This window comes from Taurulus bubalis (assembly GCF_910589615.1).
Source record: "Taurulus bubalis genome assembly, chromosome: 16".
In the NCBI taxonomy this organism is placed as follows: Eukaryota; Metazoa; Chordata; class Actinopteri; order Perciformes; family Cottidae; genus Taurulus; species Taurulus bubalis.
This window is the reverse complement of record NC_136604.1, coordinates 24,017,987-24,043,180: the sequence shown is the minus strand read 5'-3', so window position 1 is coordinate 24,043,180 and position 25,194 is coordinate 24,017,987. Positions and strand designations below refer to the sequence as shown.

The 25,194-nt window shown below is 46.5% G+C and overlaps 1 protein-coding gene across 1 annotated transcript in view; it reads left to right on the top strand.

The window, feature by feature from the left end:
- The first annotated feature begins 13,916 nt into the window (after positions 1 to 13,916).
- The window catches only part of rnmt (RNA (guanine-7-) methyltransferase), an 11,998-nt gene continuing 720 nt past the window's right edge, over positions 13,917 to 25,194 (top strand). Inside the window, exons 1-8 of the mRNA XM_079232488.1 lie at positions 13,917 to 14,043; positions 14,119 to 14,266; positions 15,179 to 15,304; positions 15,483 to 15,598; positions 22,347 to 22,528; positions 22,694 to 22,858; positions 23,415 to 23,532; positions 24,629 to 24,730. Coding sequence (XP_079088614.1) covers positions 13,990 to 14,043; positions 14,119 to 14,266; positions 15,179 to 15,304; positions 15,483 to 15,598; positions 22,347 to 22,528; positions 22,694 to 22,858; positions 23,415 to 23,532; positions 24,629 to 24,730 — 1,011 coding nt within the window. The 5' untranslated portion in view covers positions 13,917 to 13,989. The remainder of the gene's footprint in view (positions 14,044 to 14,118; positions 14,267 to 15,178; positions 15,305 to 15,482; positions 15,599 to 22,346; positions 22,529 to 22,693; positions 22,859 to 23,414; positions 23,533 to 24,628; positions 24,731 to 25,194) is intronic.

The window sequence follows — 25,194 nt, the reverse complement described above, 5'->3', positions numbered from 1 at the left end:
CCCTCCCAGTCTACCAGGTACTGATATCCCCTACCCCGCCGGCGGACATCCAGGAGGCGATTGACTGTGTAGACGGGGCCCCCCTCAATGAGACGGGGGGGTGGAGGGGGCACAGACGGAGGATTTAAGGGACTGGAGACAACGGGCTTGAGAGAGACATGAAATACTGGGTGAATTCTCATGGAACGAGGCAGCTGAAGTTTGACCGACACCGGGTTGACGATGGAGATGATGGGATAAGGGCCGACATATCTGGGGGAGAGCTTCTTACACTCGGTGCGGAGGGGGATGTCCTTGGTCGAAAGCCACACCAATTGACCAACACGGTAGTCCGGGGCTGGAACACGCCGTCGATTCGCCGATCTCCTGTTCTGTTCTGCTGTGCGAAGTAGAGCGGCCCGAGTCTCTCTCCACACGCGTCTACAACGACGGGCATTGCTTTGGACCGAAGGTACGGCAACCTCAACCTCCTGGCTGGGGAACAGGGGAGGCTGAAAACCCAAAGAGGCCTCAAATGGGGACAGCCCGGTGGCAGTAGATGTGTGGGAATTGTGGGCGTACTCGACCCACGGAAGGTGACGGCTCCATGACGAGGGATTGGTGGCGGTCACACACCTGAGGATGGCCTCGAGCTCCTGGTTCATCCTCTCAGTCTGGCCATTAGTCTGTGGGTGGAATCCTGAGGAGAGGCTGGCCGTGGCGCCGAGGGTGTGACAGAAGGCCTTCCACAACTGGGATGAAAACTGAGGACCGCGGTCCGAAACTATGTCCGCCGGGATGCCATGAAGCCTCACCACATGTAGAACTAGCAGATCGGCGGTTTCACGGGCTGATGGAAGCTTGGGCAGGGGAATTAAGTGAGCAGCCTTTGAAAACCGGTCCACAACCGTCAGAATGACGGTGTTGGTGTCAGATGGAGGGAAACCAGTAACGAAATCCACACCGATATGGGACCACGGGCGTTGGGGCACAGGAAGTGGTCTGAGTAACCCCACGGAAGGTCGATGCGAAGCCTTGTTGCGGGCGCACGTAGTGCAGGCCAGCACATACGAACGCGTATCCTCCTCGAGAGATGGCCACCAAAAGATGCGGCGGAGCCAGTTTATAGTTCGGCGGATGCCCGGGTGGCCCGAAAGACGGGACTCGTGGGCCCACCGCAGGACTTGGGAACGGGCGGCCTCAGGAACAAACAGGCGGTTCGGGGGACCTCCTCCGGGATCAGGCTGGGTGTGCTGGGCCTCACGTACCACCCTCTCAATCTCCCAGGTAACTGCACCCAGCATGCACGAGGCGGGCAGGATGGTGTCGAGAGTAGAACCTCCCTCCTCCGGAGCAAACTGATGGGAGAGTGCGTCCGGCTTGGTGTTCTTGTGCCCTGGCCGGAAGGTGATGGTGAAGTTGAAGCGTGTGAAGAACAACGCCCAGCGGGCCTGGCGGGAATTGAGGCGTCTCGCCGAATGGATATATTCCAAATTATGGTGGTCGGTCCATACAATGAAGGGAAGCACCGATCCCTCCAGCCAGTGCCTCCACTCCTCCAAGGCTAACTTAACCGCCAACAGCTCGCGGTTGCCAACGTCATAATTCCTCTCCGCCGGGGACAATCTGCGGGAGAAGAAGGCACAAGGATGGAGCTTGGAGTCGGAAGCGGACCGCTGGGAAAGTACAGCTCCGACTCCGGTGTCCGAGGCGTCCACCTCGACGACAAACTGGCGGGTCTCGTCTGGGTGGACCAGGATCGGGGCCGAGACGAACCGATCCTTGAGGGCACGAAAAGCCCCATCGGCCTCTGGGGTCCATGAAAAACGGACCTTGGAAGAGGTGAGTCGTGTCAGTGGTTCTGCCGTTCGGCTGTAGTTCTGGATGAACCGACGATAGAAATTGGCGAACCCCAGAAACTGCTGAAGCTTCCTTCTTGAAGTGGGCACCGGCCACTCCGTTACTGCCTTAACCTTCTCGGGGTCCTTTCTCACCTGACCCTCCTCGATAAAGACCCCCAGGAACTGCACAGATGTAACGTGGAACTCACACTTCTCAGCCTTCACGAAGAGCTGATTCTCCAACAGCCGTTGCAAAACCAGGCGAACATGGTTGGTGTGCTCCTCGGGGTTCGGGGAGAAGATGAGAATGTCATCAATATACACAAACACAAAACGGTTCAAGAAGTCGCGGAGGACATCGTTCACCAAGGCCTGAAAGACGGCAGGGGCATTAGTTAGTCCAAACGGCATCACCAAATATTCAAAGTGTCCCAGGGGTGTGTTGAAGGTCGTCTTCCATTCGTCCCCCTCGCGAATTCGGACCAGGTGGTAAGCGTTGCGGAGATCCAGCTTGGTGAATATCTTGGCTCCAGCTAGGGATTCGAAAACAGAGGACATCAACGGCAACGGGTATTTATTCTTGATAGTGATTTGATTCAAACCTCTGTAGTCGATGCAGGGACGGAGGCTCTTGTCCTTCTTCGAGACGAAGAAGAAACCCGCTCCCACAGGTGATGAAGAGGGGCGTATGATTCCAGCGGCGACCGAGTCCGTGATGTATCTCTCCATAGACTCACGTTCTGGCCGGGAGAGATTATATAACCGGCTCGAGGGAAGTGGAGCGCCCGGGAGCAGGTCAATGGCACAATCGTATGGACGATGAGGGGGAAGTGAAAGAGCCCGCTCCTTGCTGAACGCCTCTCCCAAATCCACATACTCCTGAGGCACTGCGACGAGGCCAGGACCGGTGTCAGGCCTGCTGGGAGGAATAACCTGACGGGGCAGCGCAGACCTGAGGCAGCGAGAATGACAGGCAGAACTCCAACCGGTGATCCTACCTCCAGCCCAATCAATCTGAGGATTGTGCTCCCTGAGCCAGGGAAGTCCCAGAACCAAGGGTGTCTGGGGGGACGGAAACGCATCGAACCGGGTACTCTGGCTGTGATTGCCAGACACATGCAGGGAAATTGGCTGAGTCCAGTGTGTTATCTCCGCCAGTGAACTACCATCCAATGCGCTTACCAGCAGAGTGCGCTCTAGCGCCTCCACAGGAATCCCTTGGCTCCTAATAAAGTCAGTGTCCAAAAAGTTCTGTTCAGCCCCGGAATCAATGAGGGCTGACAGGTGCACAGGGCCCGATGACAGCCTCAGGGTGACAGGAAATAATGACCGAGACTCAGAATGGGGAATTCTCCTTGACCCACTCGCCAGCACCCCCACTCCTACTGACGAGCTCTCTCTTTTGGCCGAGCGGAGCACACGGCCCTGCGGTGTCCCGACTCCCCGCAGTACAGGCAGCTTCCTGTGCGGAGGCGTCTCTCTCTCTCCTCTGGAGAGAGGTGAATCCGCCCGAGCTGCATCGGCTCCGGTTCCAACGGGGGAGGGACCGAGGAAGGAGAGCGGGCGCGCTCCTGGCTGTACCGTCCGACCGGGCTCGGAGGCTGAGAGCCGGGAGCGGAAGAAAACTGGCGCACCGGATTGGAAGGCCGGTAGTTCCTCTCCCGACGGCATTCCCGAATACGGCTGTCCAGCCTGACTGTGAGAGCGATGAGCTCCTCTAAGGAATCCGGTTCGTCCCGGACGGCCAGTTCATCTCTCAGAAGCTCCGACAGACTGCAGCGGTATATCCCCTTCAGCGCCTCATTCCCCCAACCCGACTCCGCCGCCAGAATCTGGAAATCCACGGAGTATTCTGCTGCGCTGGTGGACCCCTGGCGGAGACCGAGCAGGCGCTGTACAACGTCCCGGGTGTACACCGGGTGGTCGAATACGCTCTCGAAAGCCTCCTTGAAGCGCTCGTAGGAGACCCGAGCAGGGCGTCTGTGGAGCCATGCCTCAGCCCAGACCAGCGCCTTACCACGTAACAAACCCACCGTATATGCCACCTTCGCATTGTCCGAGGCGTACGTGCGGGGCTGCTGGGTGAAAACAAACCGACACTGGAGCATGAACCCTCGGTACTCCCCAGACACGCCACCATAAGGCACAGGAGAGGGAACAAAGGACTCACGGGTGCAGGCGGACTCCTCGTCCTCCGGGACCGGCTCCGCGGCGGCGGGGCGGCGCAACGAGAGGTTATGCAACATGCCTCCGATCTCCTCCATCTGGGAACCGATGGTACGCTGGGAGTTCAGTAAGTCCTGCAACACCTGCTGGTGTTGGCCGAGGAGAGCGCCCTGCGAGGCAACTGCCGCCTGCAGCTGATCTGCAGCAAGCGATGCTGCTGCGGCGGCTGGGTCCGTCATCATTGGTCGGGTTGTTCTGTTAGAAGGGGTGTGGTGTTGAGGACCCAAATGCACAGACGCAGCAGTTCAAGTTCCAAGGGCGGACTTTATTGCGATAACACAAAACACAACGAATAGACAGACTAATACCAACGGTAATGTCCAGCGAACACAGGAGATCCACCTCCCCTGCTCCAGAGTCGGGAGGGCAACTCAACCGCTCTTGTGAAGGCTGCTCTTGAAGCACGCCGAACGGATTACGCTCCAGAGTCGGGAGGGCAACTCAACCGCTCTTGTGGTCAATGCTCTTGAAGCACGCCAGACTGATTCCGCTCCAGAGTCGGGAGGGCAACTCAACCGCTCTTGTGATCCACTCTCACCTGAAGAAGCAAACCAGACTGGAACTGGAACAACCCGACAAATGAGCCAGGTACGCAGTGGTCCCTAAATCACCTGCCGGTGATCAAGGCAATGCACAACAGCTGGGATGAATGAGAGGGGCGTGGCAGTGGGCGGAAACCGGGGGTGGAGACCCACGAGCAGGCAGGGAACCCAACATATGACCTGTGATAGCTACAATACTCACCACATATTACCTGTGATAGCTACAATACTCACAACATATACCTGTGATAGCTACAATACTCACAACATATGACCTGTGATAGCTACAATACTCACCACATATTACCTGTGATAGCTACAATACTTACAACATATGACCTGTGATAGCTACAATACTCACCACATATTACCTGTGATAGCTACAATTTTCACAACATATGACCTGTGATAGCTACAATACTCACCACTTATTACCTGTGATAGCTACAATACTCACAACATATACCTGTGATAGCTACAATACTCACAACATATGACCTGTGATAGCTACAATACTCACCACATATTACCTGTGATAGCTACAATACTTACAACATATTACCTGTGATAGCTACAATACTTACAACATATTACCTGTGATAGCTACAATACTCACAACATATGACCTGTGATAGCTACAATACTCACCACTTATTACCTGTGATAGCTACAATACTCACAACATATGACCTGTGATAGCTACAATACTCACCACTTATTACCTGTGATAGTTACAATACTCACAACATATGACCTGTGATAGTTACAATATTCACCACATATTACATGTGATAGCTACAATACTCACCACATATTACCTGTGATAGCTACAATACTCACAACATATGACCTGTGATAGTTACAATATTCACCACATATTACATGTGATAGCTACAATACTCACCACATATTACCTGTGATAGCTACAATACTCACAACATATGACCTGTGATAGTTACAATATTCACCACATATTACATGTGATAGCTACAATACTCACCACTTATTACCTGTGATAGCTACAACCTTTTATAAATGTTCTCACATTATAGAAATGTTCTCACATTATAGAAATGTGCGCACATTATAGAAATGTCCTCATCTTTTATAAATTTTCTCAGGTCATATACATTTTCTCACATTATATACATTTTCTCACATTATATAAATGTCCTCGTCTTATAGAAATGTTCTCACATTATAGAAATAACTTCTGTGTAAACCTCAAAGTGGCCCTCTACATTATAGAAATACAACACACACTCCTGCTCTGTGTGGACTTCCCTGACATCCTGACAGTTCAGGGAATCCCCCCTAACAAACACACACAGTGAGTCAGAACATAAGCAGCAGGTTGAGTTACATCAGAACACTGGATCCTGCTGACTCAGATCCCCTTGATAGAACCTTATGAACAATCAGAGCAGAACAGTAACGCTTCACCTGGAAGACCTAAACCACCACAGACCAGAACCAGACCAGGTCCTGTGTAGGAAGTATCTCCACAAATTCTCACTTCATCATAATCTCATGAAGAAGAAAAGCTATATTGTATGAGTGTTTCTCTCTGGTGATGCATTTACTTTATTTGATAGTTAGGACATGCTAGATGCGTCCCCACCTGATGATGGGCAGATGTTTAATTATCAATGAAAAGACACCTCTTGACTAAAACAATTGACTTATTCTTGTGACTGAGCTTGTGTTGGACAGATAGAGAAACATGTTGTCGGACACTAACGTTCTCACAGTGTCTGGTCTAGTTCCTTTCTTGTAGAGAGTACTATTCACAGGGGGTGGAAGAACAGCTGAGTGATGATAAATGTATAAAACATACAGCTCACAGTTGTTTACAGGTGTACTTTTAAACAGTCCTTCGAAGAGCTCTTGTTTTGTCCTCAGATTAGTTGTTCATGTTTAGGATTAAACCGTTTTTGAGGTTGGTAGAAAGGTTTGTCAGTGTGGATAGATGTGTGTGTGTGTGTGTGTGTGTGTGTGTGTGTGTGTGTGTGTGTGTGTGTGTGTGTGTGTGTGTATGTGTGTGCGTGTGTGTGTGTGTGTGCGTGTGTGTGTGCATGTCTATATACTGTTGTAATGGAAAAGCAGGTAGAATAGATTGGGTCCCCGGAGATCCCCTCATACACAGTGTTAATGGTGGTGGAGTGGAAGGGGGTATTTGAGTATCAAAGCCTTGTTTGTCTGAAAACTGCTTTCTGTGTAAATGGAGTCACCTGAACAACTGGAGAAGCTTTTTAAAGCAGTGCTGCTTCATTCAGCTGACGCTGCAGCTTTGAAACACTGTAAGGTCAGATTTACATGTTTATAGAGCTTCCATCCATTAATCAGTCCACAATCCTTTCATCCTTTCATCCATCCATTCCTCCATCCTCTGTCTGTCTGAAGATATCCCCAGGAGGAAGGACGGACCTGAAACCGATGACAACTGTAAAATAACAATTCCTAGCGCCATAGATTGCTTTGTACCTAAAATGTACATTTACTGTTAATGTCAGTTTTTTTTTACACAGTGTAGAAACCAAGAACACAAGAAGCAAATAGCATCTTATAGAGACTGGTAGAGGACATTAGAGACTAGTATAAACTGGTAAGGAACATTAGAGACTGGTAGAGGACATTAGAGACTAGTATAAATTGGAAAGGAACATTAGACACTGGGAGAGCACTTTAGATACTAGTAGAGGACATTAGAGACTAGTATAAATTGGAAAGGAACATTAGACACTGGGAGAGCACTTTAGATACTAGTAGAGGACATTAGAGACTAGTAGAAATTGGGAGAAAACATTAGAGACTAGTAGAAATTGGTAAGGAACATTAGAGACTGGTAGAGGACATTGGAGACTAGTAGAGGACATTAGAGATTAGTAAAGATTGGTAAGGGACATTAGAGACTGGTATAGAACTTTTGAGATGAGTAGAGATTTGAAAGGAACTTTAGAGACTGGTAGAGAACATTTGAGACTAGTAGATACTGTTAGATGGCATTAAGGACTGATAGTGACTATTAAAAGGTTAAGGACTGGTAGAGAACATTAAGGCTGGCGACTGGCGACTGTGGCTCGGCTGGCGACTGTGATCTGTGATAGAGCAGGGTCGTCCTTGAATCAAAGGATCGGCAGTTTGATCCCCCTCTCCGCTAGTCAATGTCAATGTGTCCTTGGGCAAGACACTTAACCCTGATTTGCCCTTGCAGGCTGTTGCTGCAGTGTCTAAATGGGTATGAATGGTTAGATGAGTCCTGATCGGCAAGTGGAACCTTGCATGGTAGCTCCTGCCATCATGGTAGCTCCTTCCATCATGGCAGCTCCTCCCATCAGTGTATGAATGGGTGTGAATGATGACATGTAGTGTTAAAGTGCTTTGAGTGGTCGGAAGACGAGAAAAGATCTATACAAGTACTGGTAGAGGACATTAGAGTCTGCTAGATATCATTAAGGACTGGTAGAGGACATTATAGTCTGCTAGATATCATTAAGGACTGGTAGAGGATATTAGAGTCTGCTAGATATCATTAAGGACTGGTAGAGGACATTAGAGTCTGGTAGATATCATAAAGGACTGGTAAAGGACATTAGAGTCTGCTAGATATCATTAAGGACTGGTAGAGGACATTAGAGTCTGGTAGATATCATAAAGGACTGGTAGAGGATATTAGAGTCTGCTAGATATCATTAAGGACTGGTAGAGGACATTAGAGTCTGGTAGATATCATAAAGGACTGGTAGAGGATATTATAGTCTGCTAGATATCATTAAGAACTGGTAGAAGACATTAGAGTCTGGTAGATATCATAAAGGACTGGTAGAGGATATTAGAGTCTGCTAGATATCATTAAGGACTGGTAGAGGACATTAGAGTCTGGTAGATATCATAAAGGACTGGTAGAGGATATTAGAGTCTGCTAGATATCATTAAGGACTGGTAGAGGACATTAGAGTCTGGTAGATATCATAAAGGACTGGTAGAGGATATTATAGTCTGCTAGATATCATTAAGGACTGGTAGAGGACATTAGAGTCTGGTAGATATCATAAAGGACTGGTAGAGGATATTATAGTCTGCTAGATATCATTAAGGACTGGTAGAGGACATTAGAGTCTGGTAGATATCATAAAGGACTGGTAGAGGATATTAGAGTCTGCTAGATATCATTAAGGACTGGTAGAGGACATTAAAGACTGGTAGATATCATTAAGGACTGGTAGAGGACATTAGAGTCTGGTAGATATCATTAAGGACTGGAAGAGGACATTGGAGAATGCATTGTCCTCGTTAGTACACAAGCTGCAGCATTCTGGATCAACTGGAGACACTCTTTTGTATGTGCTCTGTCCATTTTCGTTTTACACAATACGCAAATTAACTAACTTTCCTGAAATGATAATATACAATTTTTTTTTCTTCAGATGACATTAGTTCCATCAATAATTGTGTTTAGAAAAAAGTAAACATCTTGCGATAATGGTTGTTTCTTTCAGTAGTTTATTCTAATTATTCAGTCTGTAGTCCTTGTATATTAAATATGTTGGCACAATGAGAGTTAAATGCAGGAAGTGCTGTCATGATGACTTGCTGCCGTGTTCTTGGAATGAATCTAAACATCATGAAACGCCTGTCAAAAAACACTCAATAGACAGCTGCAGCAGAAGTTGGCTATCTGAACCATTCTGGAAAAAGAGCAAGCACAAATTAAAAACCTTCAGATCTGTCGACACAAACACACCAACACTGGAACAAATTAGAAACAATTCATAAGAAAACTAGAATGACAATAGAACGCATACAATGGTGCATTCAGGTGCTCCTCGGACGGTTCCTTTTTCAGAGTCGTTCTTCTGACTTCGGTGTCATGAGCTTTGTGGAAACATGAACGCTACAGATGTGTTGTATTGTACTGCTTCAACAACACGTTAGATGTTTTTGAGTTGTTGCTCGGACAGAAACAAGCTTTCAGGTGAATTTTCCCAGTCCAAAACTAATTTCTGTAATTGTTCCGAAACGACATGAATACAGCACAAATGCACAATCTTGCAATGTTATTGAATATGAAACACCCATACTGTAATACATGGCAACCAGACAAACCAAGCCGAAAATACAACATTGTATGTGAGGTAACTAACTGCATGTTGACCCAATGTTAGCAGGTGTGCCGCCCTGAATCTTACTGGTGGGAAGTACCAGACAGTACCGACCTACTTTCACCCCAGCTTAAGAGACATATCAGACCAGCCTGATAATAAGGAATTTAGTAATCTAGTCTAAAAGTAAAAATGCATGAACACATTTTTTGTTTTGAGACAGGATGTTCATTATTTTTTTACATTGTTTGTTCAGTCTCTCATGTTTCTTTAATGTGGGAGTTAACAAGTCCTCAACAAAGATAACTCTGAGATGCTTTACAGTGGTGCTGGATATGTGTATTGATATCTAGTAGAATAACTTTTTTTAAAACACAAAGACTTAAGGGGGAGATCAACAGAAACTAAATACACATGTTTTTTAACATGAACAGTTAATTGTTGATTTTAGGTCAAATCTGTGTTTGGGAGGTTAAAAAAGTAACCTGATTATAAATGGGAGCTCCCCTTCAGAATAACAGCTGCCTCGGCTGTATTTTAAAAACTGTTGCACATAATAACCTATGGTAAGGTCAAATAAGCCTCATACACACACACTGACACAGTTTGATCTGTGTGAAGTTGTGATGGTCTGTGTTGTTATTTCACACTGGATGGATTGATGCAGACAGACACACTGCTTCAGTTTCATAGCAGTTGAACCTGGATCAATTTCATACAGTTATCCTGTCTGGTATGTCTGTAATTCACCCTGCTAATGGAGATCTGAGAGATAACACCAAATACTGCAGAAGCTCCGGCTCGCTGCTGTCTGGCCGAATGTCCGCTGGCTCGCATTAAAGATCAGTTACCGCTGCAGGAATCCAAGAAACTAATAACTGTCAGCAGTCTCGTTAATGAAAAGAACCAAAATATGTCAGCGGACACGTCTTAGGGGGGCCTGTATGGCCATGTGACACATCATATAGAATAAACATCCAGCTCGACCTTGAACCTTCAGATACAGATCAGATCTGAGGTCAGGGATTTATACTGAAGGGCTGCAACTAACAGCTATTGTCATCATTGGTTGTATATTGAGCTGCAGCCATATGAAGAAAGAATAACTTTAACATAGATTGAGAACGATTGTACAAATAACCAAAAGTGTTCCGACCTCATCAATGTTTGCGGAGGTGATCTTCAGAGGGGTCTGGAATCAAAAGTAAAAGATAAAGAAATGAAGACGTTAAAAGTGAAAACTACACGGGTGAAGTCATACTTGAAATGAAAGACTAACAATGCTCTACCAGCCTCGTGTTTTAGAGTGAACTAGTCTGTTGTAGTCTGTACTATTCAGTACCTATCTCTAGCCTACTAGTCTCAATTAGTGTATTCTAATCATTTCATTAGACGGCTACACTAGCTTGTTCTGGTCCATACGAGTCTCTACTAGTATGAGTCTCTAATGTACTCGTCTTCATCAGTCACAATGAGTGTCTTTATTAGTATTAATACAGTGATCATCACTGTATTAACACTAATAAACACAGTTATCATCGCTGATGATAACTGTGTTTATTAGTGTTAATACAGTGATGATAACTGTGTTTATTAGTATTAATACATTGATGATAACTTAGTATTAATACATTGATGATTACTGTGTGTTTATTAATATTAATACAGTGATGATAACTGTGTTTATTAGTATTAATACATTGATGATAACTGTGTGTTTATTCGTGTTAATACAGTGATGATAACTGTGTTTATTAGTATTAATACAGTGATGATAACTGTGTTTATTAGTATTGTAACGGCTGTATAACAGAATCAGTTGCTCTGACGTCATCAGAAACAGACGTCGCTTCACGTGACGCGTTAGATGAAAGGTCGTCCCCTTTCCCTTAAAACATGTTTCCTCGTCTCCTCTCACCTCGCGTGGTTTCTAACGCAAGCAAAGGAAACGAGGATGCAGGTAGGAGTTCCACAAACATAACCGTCATCCCGTCTGTTTGATTTGTCGCCAACGGGCTGTGACGCCGTATTATGACGTACCCTGGCGCCGTAATATGACGCGGCACAGCACCATCCGGAAGCTGCGCCGCACGCGTCGAGTCTGCAGAGCGTCGTGAGTACGTTGTGTTGTTGTTAAAGGGGTTTAGTCTGAGAAACCAGCACCTGGACTGGTTCCTGTGGGAAGACTGGTACCACTACGTACTGCAGGGACCCGGTCCTGGTGGGTCCTGGTGGGTCCTGGTGCGTCCCGGTCCTGGTGGGTCCCGGTCCTGGTGGGTCCTGGTGGGTCCTGGTGCGTCCCGGTCCTGGTGGGTCCCGGTCCTGGTGGGTCCCGGTCCTGGTGGGTCCCGGTGTTACACCCCAACTGGTTTTCAAACCTACTGGTTTCCCTACGCGTGCGTTGTCTTTACTTCACAGCTGCAGCGGTTTTCTGTCTGGTCACCAGATTCGTCACACATTCACAATCATATTGCTGGAGATCTTCAAGCCACATTTCATCTCCATTGCAGCGATCGTGATTGTACAAGTGAGCGCTGCATCACAACCACGTATGAAGAAATACATTAAAGAAAATATATTTATAAAAAGATCGCAACGACCTGGATTCGATCCCTGTTGAGCAAAATGCAAATCTACTGCAAGACGGTGGCCCGAGGTAACCAGTTGTTTCAGCCCACCTAGACCAAGAGGTTCCCTGGACACAGAGGAGATGTGACATGAATGAGTGATACCTGAAATGACTTGAGTTTTTCTAATATTATGTGGCTCTCTAGGTTGAGCCACCGTCTTGCAGTAGATTTGCATTTTGCTCAACAGGGATCGAATCCAGGTCGTTGCGATCTTTTTATAAATATATTTTCTTTAATGTATTTCTTCATACGTGGTTGTGATGCAGCGCTCACTTATACAATCACGATCGCTGCAATGGAGATGAAATGTGGCTTGAAGATCTCCAGCAATATGTTTGTGAATGTGTGACGAATCTGGTGACCAGACAGAAAACCGCTGCAGCTGTGAAGTAAAGACAACGCACGCGTAGGGAAACCAGTAGGTTTGAAAACCAGTTGGGGTGTAACACCGGTCCTGGTGGGTCCTGGTGGGTCCCGGTCCTGGTGGGTCCTGGTGGGTCCCGGTCCTGGTGGGTCCCGGTCCTGGTGGGTCCTGGTGCGACCCGGTCCTGGTGGGTCCTGGTGGGTCCCGGTCCTGGTGGGTCCCAGTCCTAGTGGGTCCTGGTCCTGGTGCGTCCCGGTCCTGGTGGGTCCCGGTCCTAGTGGGTCCTGGTCCTGGTGCGTCCCGGTCCTGGTGGGTCCCAGTCCTGGTGCGACCCGGTCCTAGTGGGTCCCGGTCCCGGTCCTGGTGGGTCCCGGTCCTAGTGGGTCCCGGTCCAGCAGAGCCGAGGAAAGAGCTGCAGCTGCAGGTCCCGGTGTAGCAGAGAGGTTCCTATTGGTCTACACATCAAAACAAACATGCAAATTATAAATAACGAAGTTGTGAATTTACTTCCAAATGAAAATCAATCTGTTGAATAAATTATAACGTTGGAACAATAACGAACAAATGAAGCTCATTTTGTTCTGCACAACTACTACTTCCTGTTCCAAGAGTCACAACTAAACCCAGAAGAGACCCCCATAGCTCTGCAGAGACCCCCAGAGACCCCCAGAGACCCCCATAGCTCTGCAGAGACCCCCAGAGACCCCCATAGCTCTGCAGAGACCCCCAGAGATCCAGATTGAAGAATTTTCTGTTTGCTGTTATCTTTAATTGAACCAGATTCATAAACTGCAACTTTTGTTAATTTTTTTTGCTTCTTGACTGTTTTTAATGTTTTAATGAATAACATCTGGTTTTCTGCATTATGCTTTGATGCTTTTAATGTTTTATGTGAACCTCCTTGTCTAAAATTACAATACATTACATTTAGCTGACTTACATGCTGCTCTATACACCGCAGACACCGGGGAGCAGTTAGGGGTTAAGAGTCTCAAGGACACAACGACATGGACTTGCGGAGCCGGGGCTCGAACCACCAACCCTCTGACTGAACGACGGGCACGCTGGCCACTTAGCCACAGCAGCTGCTCTCGCCTGCTTTCCAGGCGATGAACTAATCGTATTATAGAAAGTGCTCCATTGTATCCTCTGTAACTAAGCAACCAACCGCAGGGTGGTCATGTGAGACTTCCTGTTTGTCTTTCAGTTTGAAGGATGGAGCTTCAGTCTGCAAAGACGGAGACACTGAAGGAGGGAGGAGACGAGGAGAGAGGAGGGGAGGAAGGAGGAGGACAGAAGGCACTGATGAAGAGTAGACACGAGGAAGACGATGGCCGACTCTCCCCCTCAAAGAAGCTGGTAGATTTCCTCACTGATTATCAATCCCTCAGATGGGGTATGTACTGGATTATTGATTTGTGGTTTCTCCATCAGGCGGTGGATCACAGTGTGAAGGTGGATCACAGTGTGAAGGTCGCGAGTCACTACAACCGCCTGCAGGAAGTCGGTCTGGCTGCGAGAAGTCAAAGCAGAATCTTCTTCATGAGGAACTTCAACAACTGGCTGAAGAGCGTCCTGATTGGTAACTGACCGTTAATCCCTACATTCCACAGGACGAGTGCAGGGCTCAGACCGGTTCCACGGGCTCACAGACGAGTTCTGTGTTTTGAGCTGGACCAGAGAATATGTGGTGACGACAGATCAGTGATCGGGTTAGGGTTCTCCGGGAAGTCAGGGTTAGGCCCAGGATTAGGGTTCTCTGTGAAGTCAGCTGGGTTAGGGTTCTCTATAAACAATGGGTTAGGGTTCTCTGTAAACAATGGGTTAGGGTTCTCTGTAAACAATGGGTTAGGGTTCTCTGTAAACAATGGGTTAGGGTTCTCTGTAAACAATGGGTTAGGGTTCTCTATAAACAATGGGTTAGGGTTCTCTGTATACAATGGGTTAGGGTTCTCTATAAACAATGGGTTAGGGTTCTCTATAAACAATGGGTTAGGGTTCTCTGTAAACAATGGGTTAGGGTTCTCTATAAACAATGGGTTAGGGTTCTCTGTGAAGTCAGCTGGGTTAGGGTTCTCTATAAACAATGGGTTAGGGTTCTCTGTGAAGTCAGCTGGGTTAGGGTTCTCTGTAAACAATGGGTTAGGGTTCTCTGTAAACAATGGGTTAGGGTTCTCTGTAAACAATGGGTTAGGGTTCTCTGTAAACAATGGGTTAGGGTTCTGCATGAAATCAGGGCTAGTTTAACCAAAGCATTTGCTCATGGTGTTGTTCTCCTAACCCGAAACAGAGGAACCACCTTTGTGATTTAAATGTGTGGTGGATCAGATTAATGCAGATTCCAAAAAGAACTAATACATATTTGTAAAAACTTTAGAGTTAAGTTTGAGAACAGAATTTTGGTGTGGTGGTTGGGGATCAAAGGAAGTTATTATAGTTACCTTGAGAAGAAAAAACACCTGTGGTTTTTAATTTGATTGGCTTTGATTGATAGGGGAGATCCTGGACCAGGTCCGGGGGGCGGGACCTCAGCAGGTCTCTGTGTTGGACCTCGGCTGTGGGAAAGGAGGAGACCTGCTGAAGTGGAGGAGAGGAGGGATCAATCACCTGGTCTGTGCAGGTAACTTGTTGTTATTGATTTATTGTTGCTGTCCCCTTTCCTCAGGTACTTTACACCTCTTGTTGTGCCCCACAGACGGGTGCCCTCCTGACGGAGACTCGCATAGCACCATGTTACAAAAGAAATGTTTAGGAGATGTTTTATGTGACTTAATAATGAATGTGTGTATTGTTTTCAGATATAGCTGGCGTGTCGGTGGAGCAGTGTCAGAGTCGGTACGAAGACATGAAGAAGAAAAGTCACGTTAACGAGAAAATATTCAGTGCTCAATTTATTAACGCAGACTGTTCAAAGGTAAGGCAAGTTTATTTGTATAGCACATTTATGGCACATTAAAACATAAAAAACTGCAGTAGTGAGATGCAGAAATTGATTAAAATCCTCGAATCTGGTTCAGTTAAAGGCAGCAGCAAACAGAAAAGTCTTCAATCTGGAGTTAAAGGAGCTGAGAGTCTCTGGTGGTCTCTGAGGTTCTCAGCAGACCTGCAGCTTTCAGGACCTTGTTCCAGATGTGTGGAGCAGAAAAGATGAACGCTGCTTCTCCATGTTTAGTTCTGACTCTTGGAACAGAAAGTAGACCCGTCCCAGATGACCTGAGGGGTCTGGATGGTTGTAACGGTGAACACACCGTTACAGTAGTCAAGTCTACTAAAGATAAATGACCTGTGAACACACCGTTACAGTAGTCAAGTCTCCTGAAGATAAATGACCTGTGAACACACCGTTACAGTAGTCAAGTCTCCTGAAGATAAATGACCTGTGAACACACCGTTACAGTAGTCAAGTCTCCTGAAGATAAATGACCTGTGAACACACCGTTACAGTAGTCAAGTCTACTGAAGATAAATGACCTGTGAACACACCGTTACAGTAGTCAAGTCTACTGAAGATAAATGACCTGTGAACACACCGTTACAGTAGTCAAGTCTACTGAAGATAAATGACCTGTGAACACACCGTTACAGTAGTCAAGTCTACTGAAGATAAATGACCTGTGAACACACCGTTACAGTAGTCAAGTCTACTGGAGATAAATGACCTGTGAACACACCGTTACAGTAGTCAAGTCTACTGAAGATAAATGACCTGTGAACACACCGTTACAGTAGTCAAGTCTACTGAAGATAAATGACCTGTGAACACACCATTACAGTAGTCAAGTCTACTGAAGATAAAGTCATGGACAAGTTTCTCCAGATCCTGTTGAGACATAAGTCCTCTAACCCTTGATATATTCTACAGGTGATAGGAGGCTGATTTTGTAATTGTCTTGATATGGCTGTTCAGGTTGAGGTCTGAATCCATAACTACACCTAGATTTCTGGCTTGGTTTGAGGTTTTTAACATCAGTGATTGAAGCTGAGCGCTGACTTTCAATCGTTCGTCCTTATGGACCAAAAACAATTACTTCTGTTTTATCTTGATTTAATTGAAGAAAATTCTGGCACATCCAGTTATTGATTTCTTCAATGCATTTAGCCAGCCCTTGTATGGGGCTATAGTCCCCTGGTGATATAGTTATGTAGAGTTGTGTGTCATCTGCATAATTATGATAACACCCTCAGATCCACAGGCCGCTCGCTCCTTCGGGTCCCCAACACCAAACTCCACCATGGGCGACCGGGCCTTTTGCTCGGTTGTGGAACGGTCTCCTGACCACCTGAGGGAAACTCAGACACCGAACTCTTTTAAGACTGGCCTAAAAACCTTTTTATTCAGGAAGGCATTTTTTGCTTTGAGTTAATTTATTATCAGCTATTACATTCTTATTTTTATTTGTATGGGTTGCTTTAACTATGTTTTAATCGGTTTTATTTGTTTTTACTATATGTATGGCACTCTGAGATTCTTTTCAAAGTCAGTTTTATTATCAATTTTGTGCAATGTGCAAACATGCAGAAAATCGAAAGTATGTTTCTCTCTCTTCTGTGCAACATATAGAGAATTGTGCAATAGTCATAATAATAAAGTGCAAAAAACTGTTTAAAAGTTAAAAAAAACAACAACATATAGACAACATAAATTAGGAACTATTAAGACTGAAGGGCTATAAATAAATGACTGTGACTCCTTAGCAGCATCCAGACATGTGAGTCTAGAGAGGAGGACGGAGTGGGACGGTGGAGAGAGAGTTCAGCTTCCTGACAGCCTGGTGGATGAAGCTGTTGGACAGCCTGGTGGATGAAGCTGTTGGACAGCCTGGTGGATGAAGCTGTTGGACAGCCTGGTGGATGAAGCTGTTGGACAGCCTGGTGGTGCGAGCTCGGAGGCTCCGGTATCTCCTACCAGAGGGCAGGAGGCTGAGGAGACCGTGTGAGGGGTGGCAGGGGTCGCTCACAATCAAGGTCACCTTGCGGGTGAGGCGGGTGTCGTATATGTCCTGCAGGGGGGGTGAGGCACCGATGATCCTTCCAGCTGCATTCACTATGCGCTGCAGGGCTTTCCTGTTGTAGTCTGTGCAGCTTCCGCCCCACACAGTGATGCAGTTGGTCAGGATGCTCTCGATGGTGCCACGGTAAAAGGTGCACATGATGGATGGGGGGCTTCCTGCTTTCCTCAGCTTGTGGAGGAAGTAGAGGCGCCTCTGGGCTTTCTTTGTCAGCGATGTCGTGTTGGCTGTCCACGAGAGGTCCGACCTGCTGCCGACCTGCTCAATGTCCGCACCGTTGATGGTCAGTGGTGGGTGTTGAGTGTGGCCTTTCCGGAAGTCAACAACAATCTCCTTGGTCTTGCTGCTGTTTAGCAGGAGGTTGTTGTCTCCGCACCACATGGTCAGAAGGTTGACCTCCTTCCTGTAGAGGGTCTCGTCATCCTTGGTGATGAGACCTATCAGTGTTGTGTCGTCTGTGAATTTGACCATGTGGTTGGTGCTGTAGCTGGTTCTGCAGTCGTGAGTCAGCAAGGTGAAGAGCAGAGGACTGAGCACACAGCCCTGAGGGGCCCCTGTACTCAGAGTGATGCTGCTCGAGGTGTTGTTGCTGACGCGTACTGCTTGTGGCCTCTCACTGAGAAAGTCCAGCAGCCACTTACACAGCGAGGTGTTGAGCCCCAGCTGGTCAAGTTTGCAGATGAGTTGTTGTGGGATGATGGTGTTGAATGCTGAACTAAAGTCAATGAACAGCATTCTCACATACGAGTCTTTTTTGTCCAGGTGGGTGAGGGCTGGGTGGAGAGCGGAGCAGATTGCATCCTCCGTGGACCGTTTGGCACGGTATGCAAACTGTAAAGGGTCCGGGTGGGGGGGGAGAATGGATTTGATGTGTGACATGACTAGTCGTTCAAAGCACTTCATGATTATGGGGGTCAGTGCCACTGGACGGTAGTCATTGAAGCAGGACAGAGTGGATTTCTTTGGCACAGGTATGATGGTGGTGGCCTTGAAGCATGGCGGAACAACAGCTTGTCTCAGAGATGTATTGAAGACATCCGTGAAGACGTCCTTAAGCTCCTCTGCGCAGTCCAGCAACACACGACCAGGGATGTTGTCTGGACCTGTTGCCTTGCGGGTGTTGATGGTGGAGAGAGTCCTCCTCACGGTGGCAGCAGACAGGCACAGAACCTGATCATGGGGAGGAGGCGGAGTCTTGTGTGGACGAGTGTTGTTCTGAGCTTAAAACCGTGCAAAGAAGCTGTTTAGGTCGTTGAGCAGAGAGATGTTGCTGTCGTAGGTCTGTGGCGCGGGTTTATAGTCTGTGATGGTTTGAATGACCTGCCACAGGCTGCGTGTGTCTCTGCTGTCTTGAAAGTGACGGGTTATCTTGTTCGTGTGGTCTTGTTTTGCTTTCCTGATGCCGTGGGACAGGTTGGCTCTCGCTGTCCGTTTTGTCCCCAGCTCTGAAAGCCTTGTTTCTGGCCCTCAGCAGCCGATGGACTTCCCCTGTCAGCCACGGCTTCTGGTTAGCCCGAGTGGTGATGGTCTTTACGTGGGTCCCATCATCAATGCACTTACTGATGTAAGAAGTAACAGTGTCTGTGTACTCCCCAATGTCTGTGTGGTTGTTGTTTGTGGCTGCCTGCTTAAACATTCCCCAGTCTGTTGAGTCAAAGCAGTCTTGGAGAGCGGAGGAGGCCCCCTCCGGCCACACCCGGGCCTGCTTCAGAACCGGTCTGGAAACTTTCACCCTGGGTCTGTATGCTGGCAATAGCATGACGGTGATGTGGTCAGAGTCCTATATGGGGTAGGGTGAGGCCTTGTACGCTCCTTTGTGTGACGTGTAGACCAGATCCAAAATGTTGTCTCCTCTTGTTGGGAAATCAACATGCTGATGTAGTTTTGGAAGGACAGTCTTGAGGTTTGCATGGTTGAAATCCCCAGCAAAGATGGTGAAGCCGTCTGGGTGAGCCGTCTGTTGTTCGCTGATGGCCTGGTACAGTTCACAAAGTGCCGCGTTTTTGTCACTGTTGTTTGGGGTCGGGGGGATGTAAACAGCGACTAGCAGAATCGCCGTAAATTCCCTCGGCAGATAAAAAGGACGGCACTTTATGATCATAAACTCCACCAGTGGAGAGCAGTGTTTACGTACCACGACAGCACCCGGCACCATGCATCCCGGATGTAAACACATACGCTGCCGCGCGTCTTTCCTCCTTCGGCGAGGACTCTGTCCGCACGGCAGCATGTTAGCTGCTCCAGTCTCACAGCAGAGTCGGGGATGTTGTCATTTAGCCATGTTTCCGTGAAAAACTGCACACAGCAGTTCCTCACGTCCCGCTGCTCCATCCGCAGCAGTCGTATGTGGTCCATTTTATTGTCCAGGGATCGCACATTAGCCATGATGATGGATGGTATGGCTGGACGAGTTGGCCTAGCCGCTAGCCTAGCTCGGATACCTCCGCGCTTACCCCTCTTCTGCTTCCTCTCGCAATGCTTGCGCCGTCTCCTTTCTGGGGGAGGAGTGGCAGTCGAGTCCGGTGTTGTCGTAGGCCGGTGGAGTAGTCCCTGCTCCTTGATTGTCTCTGTTTGTGCAGTATCCAGAGTGTTGTGTTGCTTGGTCCTGCCGATGATTAATAAAACCTGGCGACTGTATTTGTATTCCGACGTAGACAGACGAGGTGAAGACGAACAACTTTTTGACGAACTATTTGACAAACATTTAGTAACTGGACAAAACACCGTATGGTCGGGACAGAGAGGGGCCGCTGCGTCCATACGTGCCGCCATCTTGAGAGATAACATGCAGAAGATCGAAAGTATGTTTCTCTTCTGTCCAACACATAGTGAATTGTGCAATAGTAGTAGTAGTAATAATAATAATAATAATAATAATAATAATAAAGTGCAAAAAACTGTTTAAAAGTTAAAAACAACAACAACATATAGACAACATAAATTAGGAACTATTTAAGACTGAAGGACTAAACTATAAATAAATGACTGTAGTTCTTAGCAGCATCCAGACATGTGAGTCTAAAGAAGAGGACGGAGTGGGATGGTGGGGAGAGAGTTCAGCTTCCTGACAGCCTGGTGGATGAAGCTGTTGGACAGCCTGGTGGTGCGAGTTTTTTATTTATTTTTTTCTCTCAAAGTTTGTGGCAGAGCAACTGACCGCCAGCGTTTCTGAGATTAGAGTGAGACACGGAGAAAAGCTGAGGTTGTGATCTTCGCAAAAATAGAACATCTTTGATGTGACGTGTCGAGTCTCGGCCAATCAGCGTTAAGATGTCTACAGCGTCTTCATTTCCCTCAAACTTGTTATTAATGAAGCTAGTCAGCTTGCTATCGCGTTAGCTAACGTGTTTGGGTTGTGTGTTGTCGTTGAAGTTACTTTATGTTCCGTTACAGTTCAGTCTTGCTTGTAAAACCGTAACGTGATGAAACATGCCGTCACCCCCCGTCTGGTTCAGTTCACCAGTCACTCTTAACGTTAAACCGGCTCACCGGAGGATCTGATGAAGGTTTTATTTACTCAAAGAAGAATGAAGCAAATCACGTAGTTGGTCTTAGCCAACAACGTGATGTCGTGGTCAATAGAGATCCATATATTGATCAGATGATGTGAATGAAAGAGTTTAAGGAAGAGGACGCTCTATATGCAGAGCAGCTTGATGCTGAGATGAGGTGGAGCTGGACCTGCAGGTGGAGGTCAAACAGACGTGAGAGGAGCAGCACAGCTTCCCTCTGTCCAGTGTTCATACATATTGATAAAGCAGTGTTCATACATATTGATAAAGCAGTGTTTGTAACCAACCTGTTTGTCTGTCTGAATATGTTTTGCATTGTCACTTCTGTTTCTGAATAATGAGTTCGGAAATTAATGCTTTTTGATTTTTAAAATTTTTTTTTTTTTATCCAATTCATCGATTAATCGAAAAAATAATCAACCGATTAATCGATTATTAAAATAATCGTTAGTTACAGCCCTAATCAACATGGATATTAAAATCACCAACAATGACAACACAATCAAAATCAATACAGATTATAGACAGTAGTTCAGTAAACTCGGAGAGAAAGAAAGAAAGACCCGGCCGTTTTGTGATTTTTTTTTTTTTTTTTTTTTTTTTTTCCAGGTACTAATAGGGGGTCTGGAAAGCTTATATTTTATATTTAAACTCCTATAAGCCCGTAGAGTTACCGATGTGTATTTTTTTGGTGAAATCCAACTTTGTAAGGGGTACTTATTAAGGATTTAGTAAAACCCAATGGCCCGCCATAGAAGTTGACTGAGCTGAAGGAGTTTAGATAGATAGATAGATAGATAGATAGATAGATACTTTATTAATCCCCAAGGGGAAATTTATAAGTACTTAAACTTACCGGTTACTTTAATACTTTTTTACACAACATATTTGAGATATGTCGTGTACAAAATGATGTGATGTGGTTACGGAGATAAGTAAGGAAACGTTTAAAAAAAGTCTATCGTTACCTGCTGTCATCAGAGTAGTGTAAAACAAGTATTTCAATCGGCTGCGGCACTGGAAGGAAGCACCGAGATCTGTGTTGCGTTCCGGTCCGGTAAGCACCGGTCGGATAGGAACCCATCTTAGTTAGAACACCACCTACAGAACCTCACCTCAACATTATCCCAACTCTGCACAGGAGGTTTTGTCGGAGAAGCTGGACGACCCAGAGCAGATGTTCGACATCTGCAGCTGCCAGTTTGTTTACCACTACTCGTTTGAGAGCGAACAGAAGGCCAACATGATGCTGAGAAATGCCTGTGAGCGTCTGAAGCCTGGAGGCTACTTCATCGGAACGACCCCGAACGCCTTCGAACTTGTGTAAGAAAAAGCTTTATACCAACACGAGTCTGTGCTTCTTGCTGCACTCTGCCAGGAGGTTCAGTGGCTGAAGGTGTTTCTAGATGCTGAAATTACCTCATGATGAATTGAATACTTTCTAACCCTTTGTATTCTCTCCTCTTCTGTTCTGTTCATCCTCCACAGTAAACGTTTGGAGGCGTCGGACTCTCTGTCCTTTGGTAACGAGGTTTTTAAGGTTTCCTTCGGGTCCAAAGGGTTCTACCCTCTGTTTGGGTGTCAGTATCACTTCAGCCTCGAGGACGTTGTCGATGTTCCAGAGTCCCTCGTCTACTTCCCTCTTTTTGAACTGTAAGATTGCAATATTAATATTAACACTTCACTGATGGTGATGTTAAAAATGTTTGTGTTGTAATTAACATGTTTTTAATATTCAACATATTTAATCTAAAAACTGTTCATGTTTTCAGAGTGCTTGACTAATAAGAAAAACATACAACCGATGACTACACTTTGAACAGTCTTTCCTGTAAGCCTAGAATTTATATTTAAGTACTTTTTTCATTTTTATAAAGGCCAATATCTCAAATGACAAATTGACCTCAGAGGGATTTAAAATCTGCAGAGCTTAAGACATCCTCTGACCTTTGACCCTCACTTCGGAACACTAGTATACTGTCACTACCGTACAATACTTCTAATTACTATACTATATTGTCACTACTGTACAATACTTCTAATTACTCTAGTATTCTGTCACTACTGTACAATACTTCTAATTACTCTAGTATATTGTCACTACTGTACAATACTTCTAATTACTCTAGTATTCTGTCACTACTGTACAATACCGTCGTGGTTCTAAAGGTTCTCCTGTACTTAACTGATGTCTCTGTGTTTGTTGCAGCATGGCAAAGCGCTACAACATGCGATTGGTGTTGAAGCAGAGATTTTCTGAGTTCTTTGAAGAGAAAGTGAAGAAGGAGCATCATCGCAGCCTCATGATGAAGATGATGGCTCTGCAGGTAATTTTAAAATAGTTAATTATCAATCAATGAGTAAACGTTTTCTTTGTAGGTAGAACAGTGTATTATCAAGCGTTAGAGCGGTGTATTAGTGTATATCAGTGTTAGAGCAGAGAGATGAGCCCCTTCCACGGGACTATCTAATGAGCTCTCCGGTCAATGGATCCGGATCTCCGTAGATGTCTGGGGATCTGCTTAAGATGGTGGTCGAGGAAACTCCTGTCCGTCTCACTGCCGTCCTTCTGGCACCAACCTGCTTCTACTCACAACCAGTGACCGGGTGTCCCTCTTGACCGTATGTGTCTCAGTCGCATCAGTTAATGGCAGCTTTCCTCTAGTGGACCTTGACTCTTGGTAAGGTGCCAGGATGGGTTTAAATATCAAGGATTTAAGCTGAACAGGAGGAACTTGATTACTGGAACACATTTTCAACACCCTCTCTCCGTCGCTTCAACGTGCACCCATTTTAACAAGATCCACTCTCTTCGTTATGATATAGAGGGCCTTGATTACTTTAACACACACAGATTTGATTTTCACTTACTTCGTTATACTGGTCTTTAACCTAAATTCACCCACACTACTCCGCTCCCTTCACTGGTTACCAGCGGCTGTCCACGTCCGTTTTAAACAGTCGTGACTTCGTTGAGTTTTTAGCTCGCAGTGACGGAGCTACAAGCCGATTGGCAGAAGCCGAGTGAACGAGCCGGGCTGTACGGTGTTACCATGTCCTGGACGTAGACCGGACCCGATCTGTTCGCAGCACGGTACGCAAGTCCCAATGTTTTGATGCGGATGCTGCAGCCATGGTAACCAGTGAAGGGCGCGAAGGAGCGGAATAATGTGTGTTTTGGTTAAAGACCAGTGGAGCTGCTGCATTCTGGATGAGCTGCAGAGGTCGATGGCACCAGCAGGTAGACCTGCAGGAGGGAGTTACAGTAGTCAAGGCGCGGTCACTGTCTTAGTGTCACAGGTAGCATGTGTTCATCGTGTAGAATCTGTAGATCATTCTACACTGAACATGGAGTTGATGTACTCGATGCTTGAATTAGCATCTAGTTACTGTTCAGTGAATCTGTGCTTATTGTATTTTCAGCCGTTTCCTTGTGAGGATGGAGGTCGACAGGCTGCAGACGGCAGAGGCGAGTACGGCCATGCTGAAGAGCACAGTGTCGGACCCGGCGTTCAACTACCACTGGTGGGTGTTCTGAACGTCTGCTTCCTGTTGGTTCAGAGGGCTTTGTCCAGGTTGACTCATGTTGGTGGTTGACTCGCAGTGGTTCTCAAACTGTGGGGCGCGCCCCTCTAGCGGGACGCGGTGGTATTACAGGTGGGGCGCGTGATGCAGATTAATTTTTTTATCCTTTTTATATATATATATATGAATATATAAATAATTCTCTGCATTTTAGCATCCTTAGTAATGAAGGAGCAGTGTGCTGCTGTGAGGCGCCGGTGAGCAACTGGGCTTCAGTGTCTTGCTCAAGGACCCTTCCACATGAAACTATGTGGAGACCAGGGATCCAACCCGCTATGCCTGTACTTTCAGAGAAATGTTTACGTTACGCCGTTAGCAGGTTGTGCTAGCGCATGTGCGGCGGCCAAGATTCTTGCCATTTTGCCAAAAGCTCCGTGAGGTCTCTCAAAACAAAATACAGATCT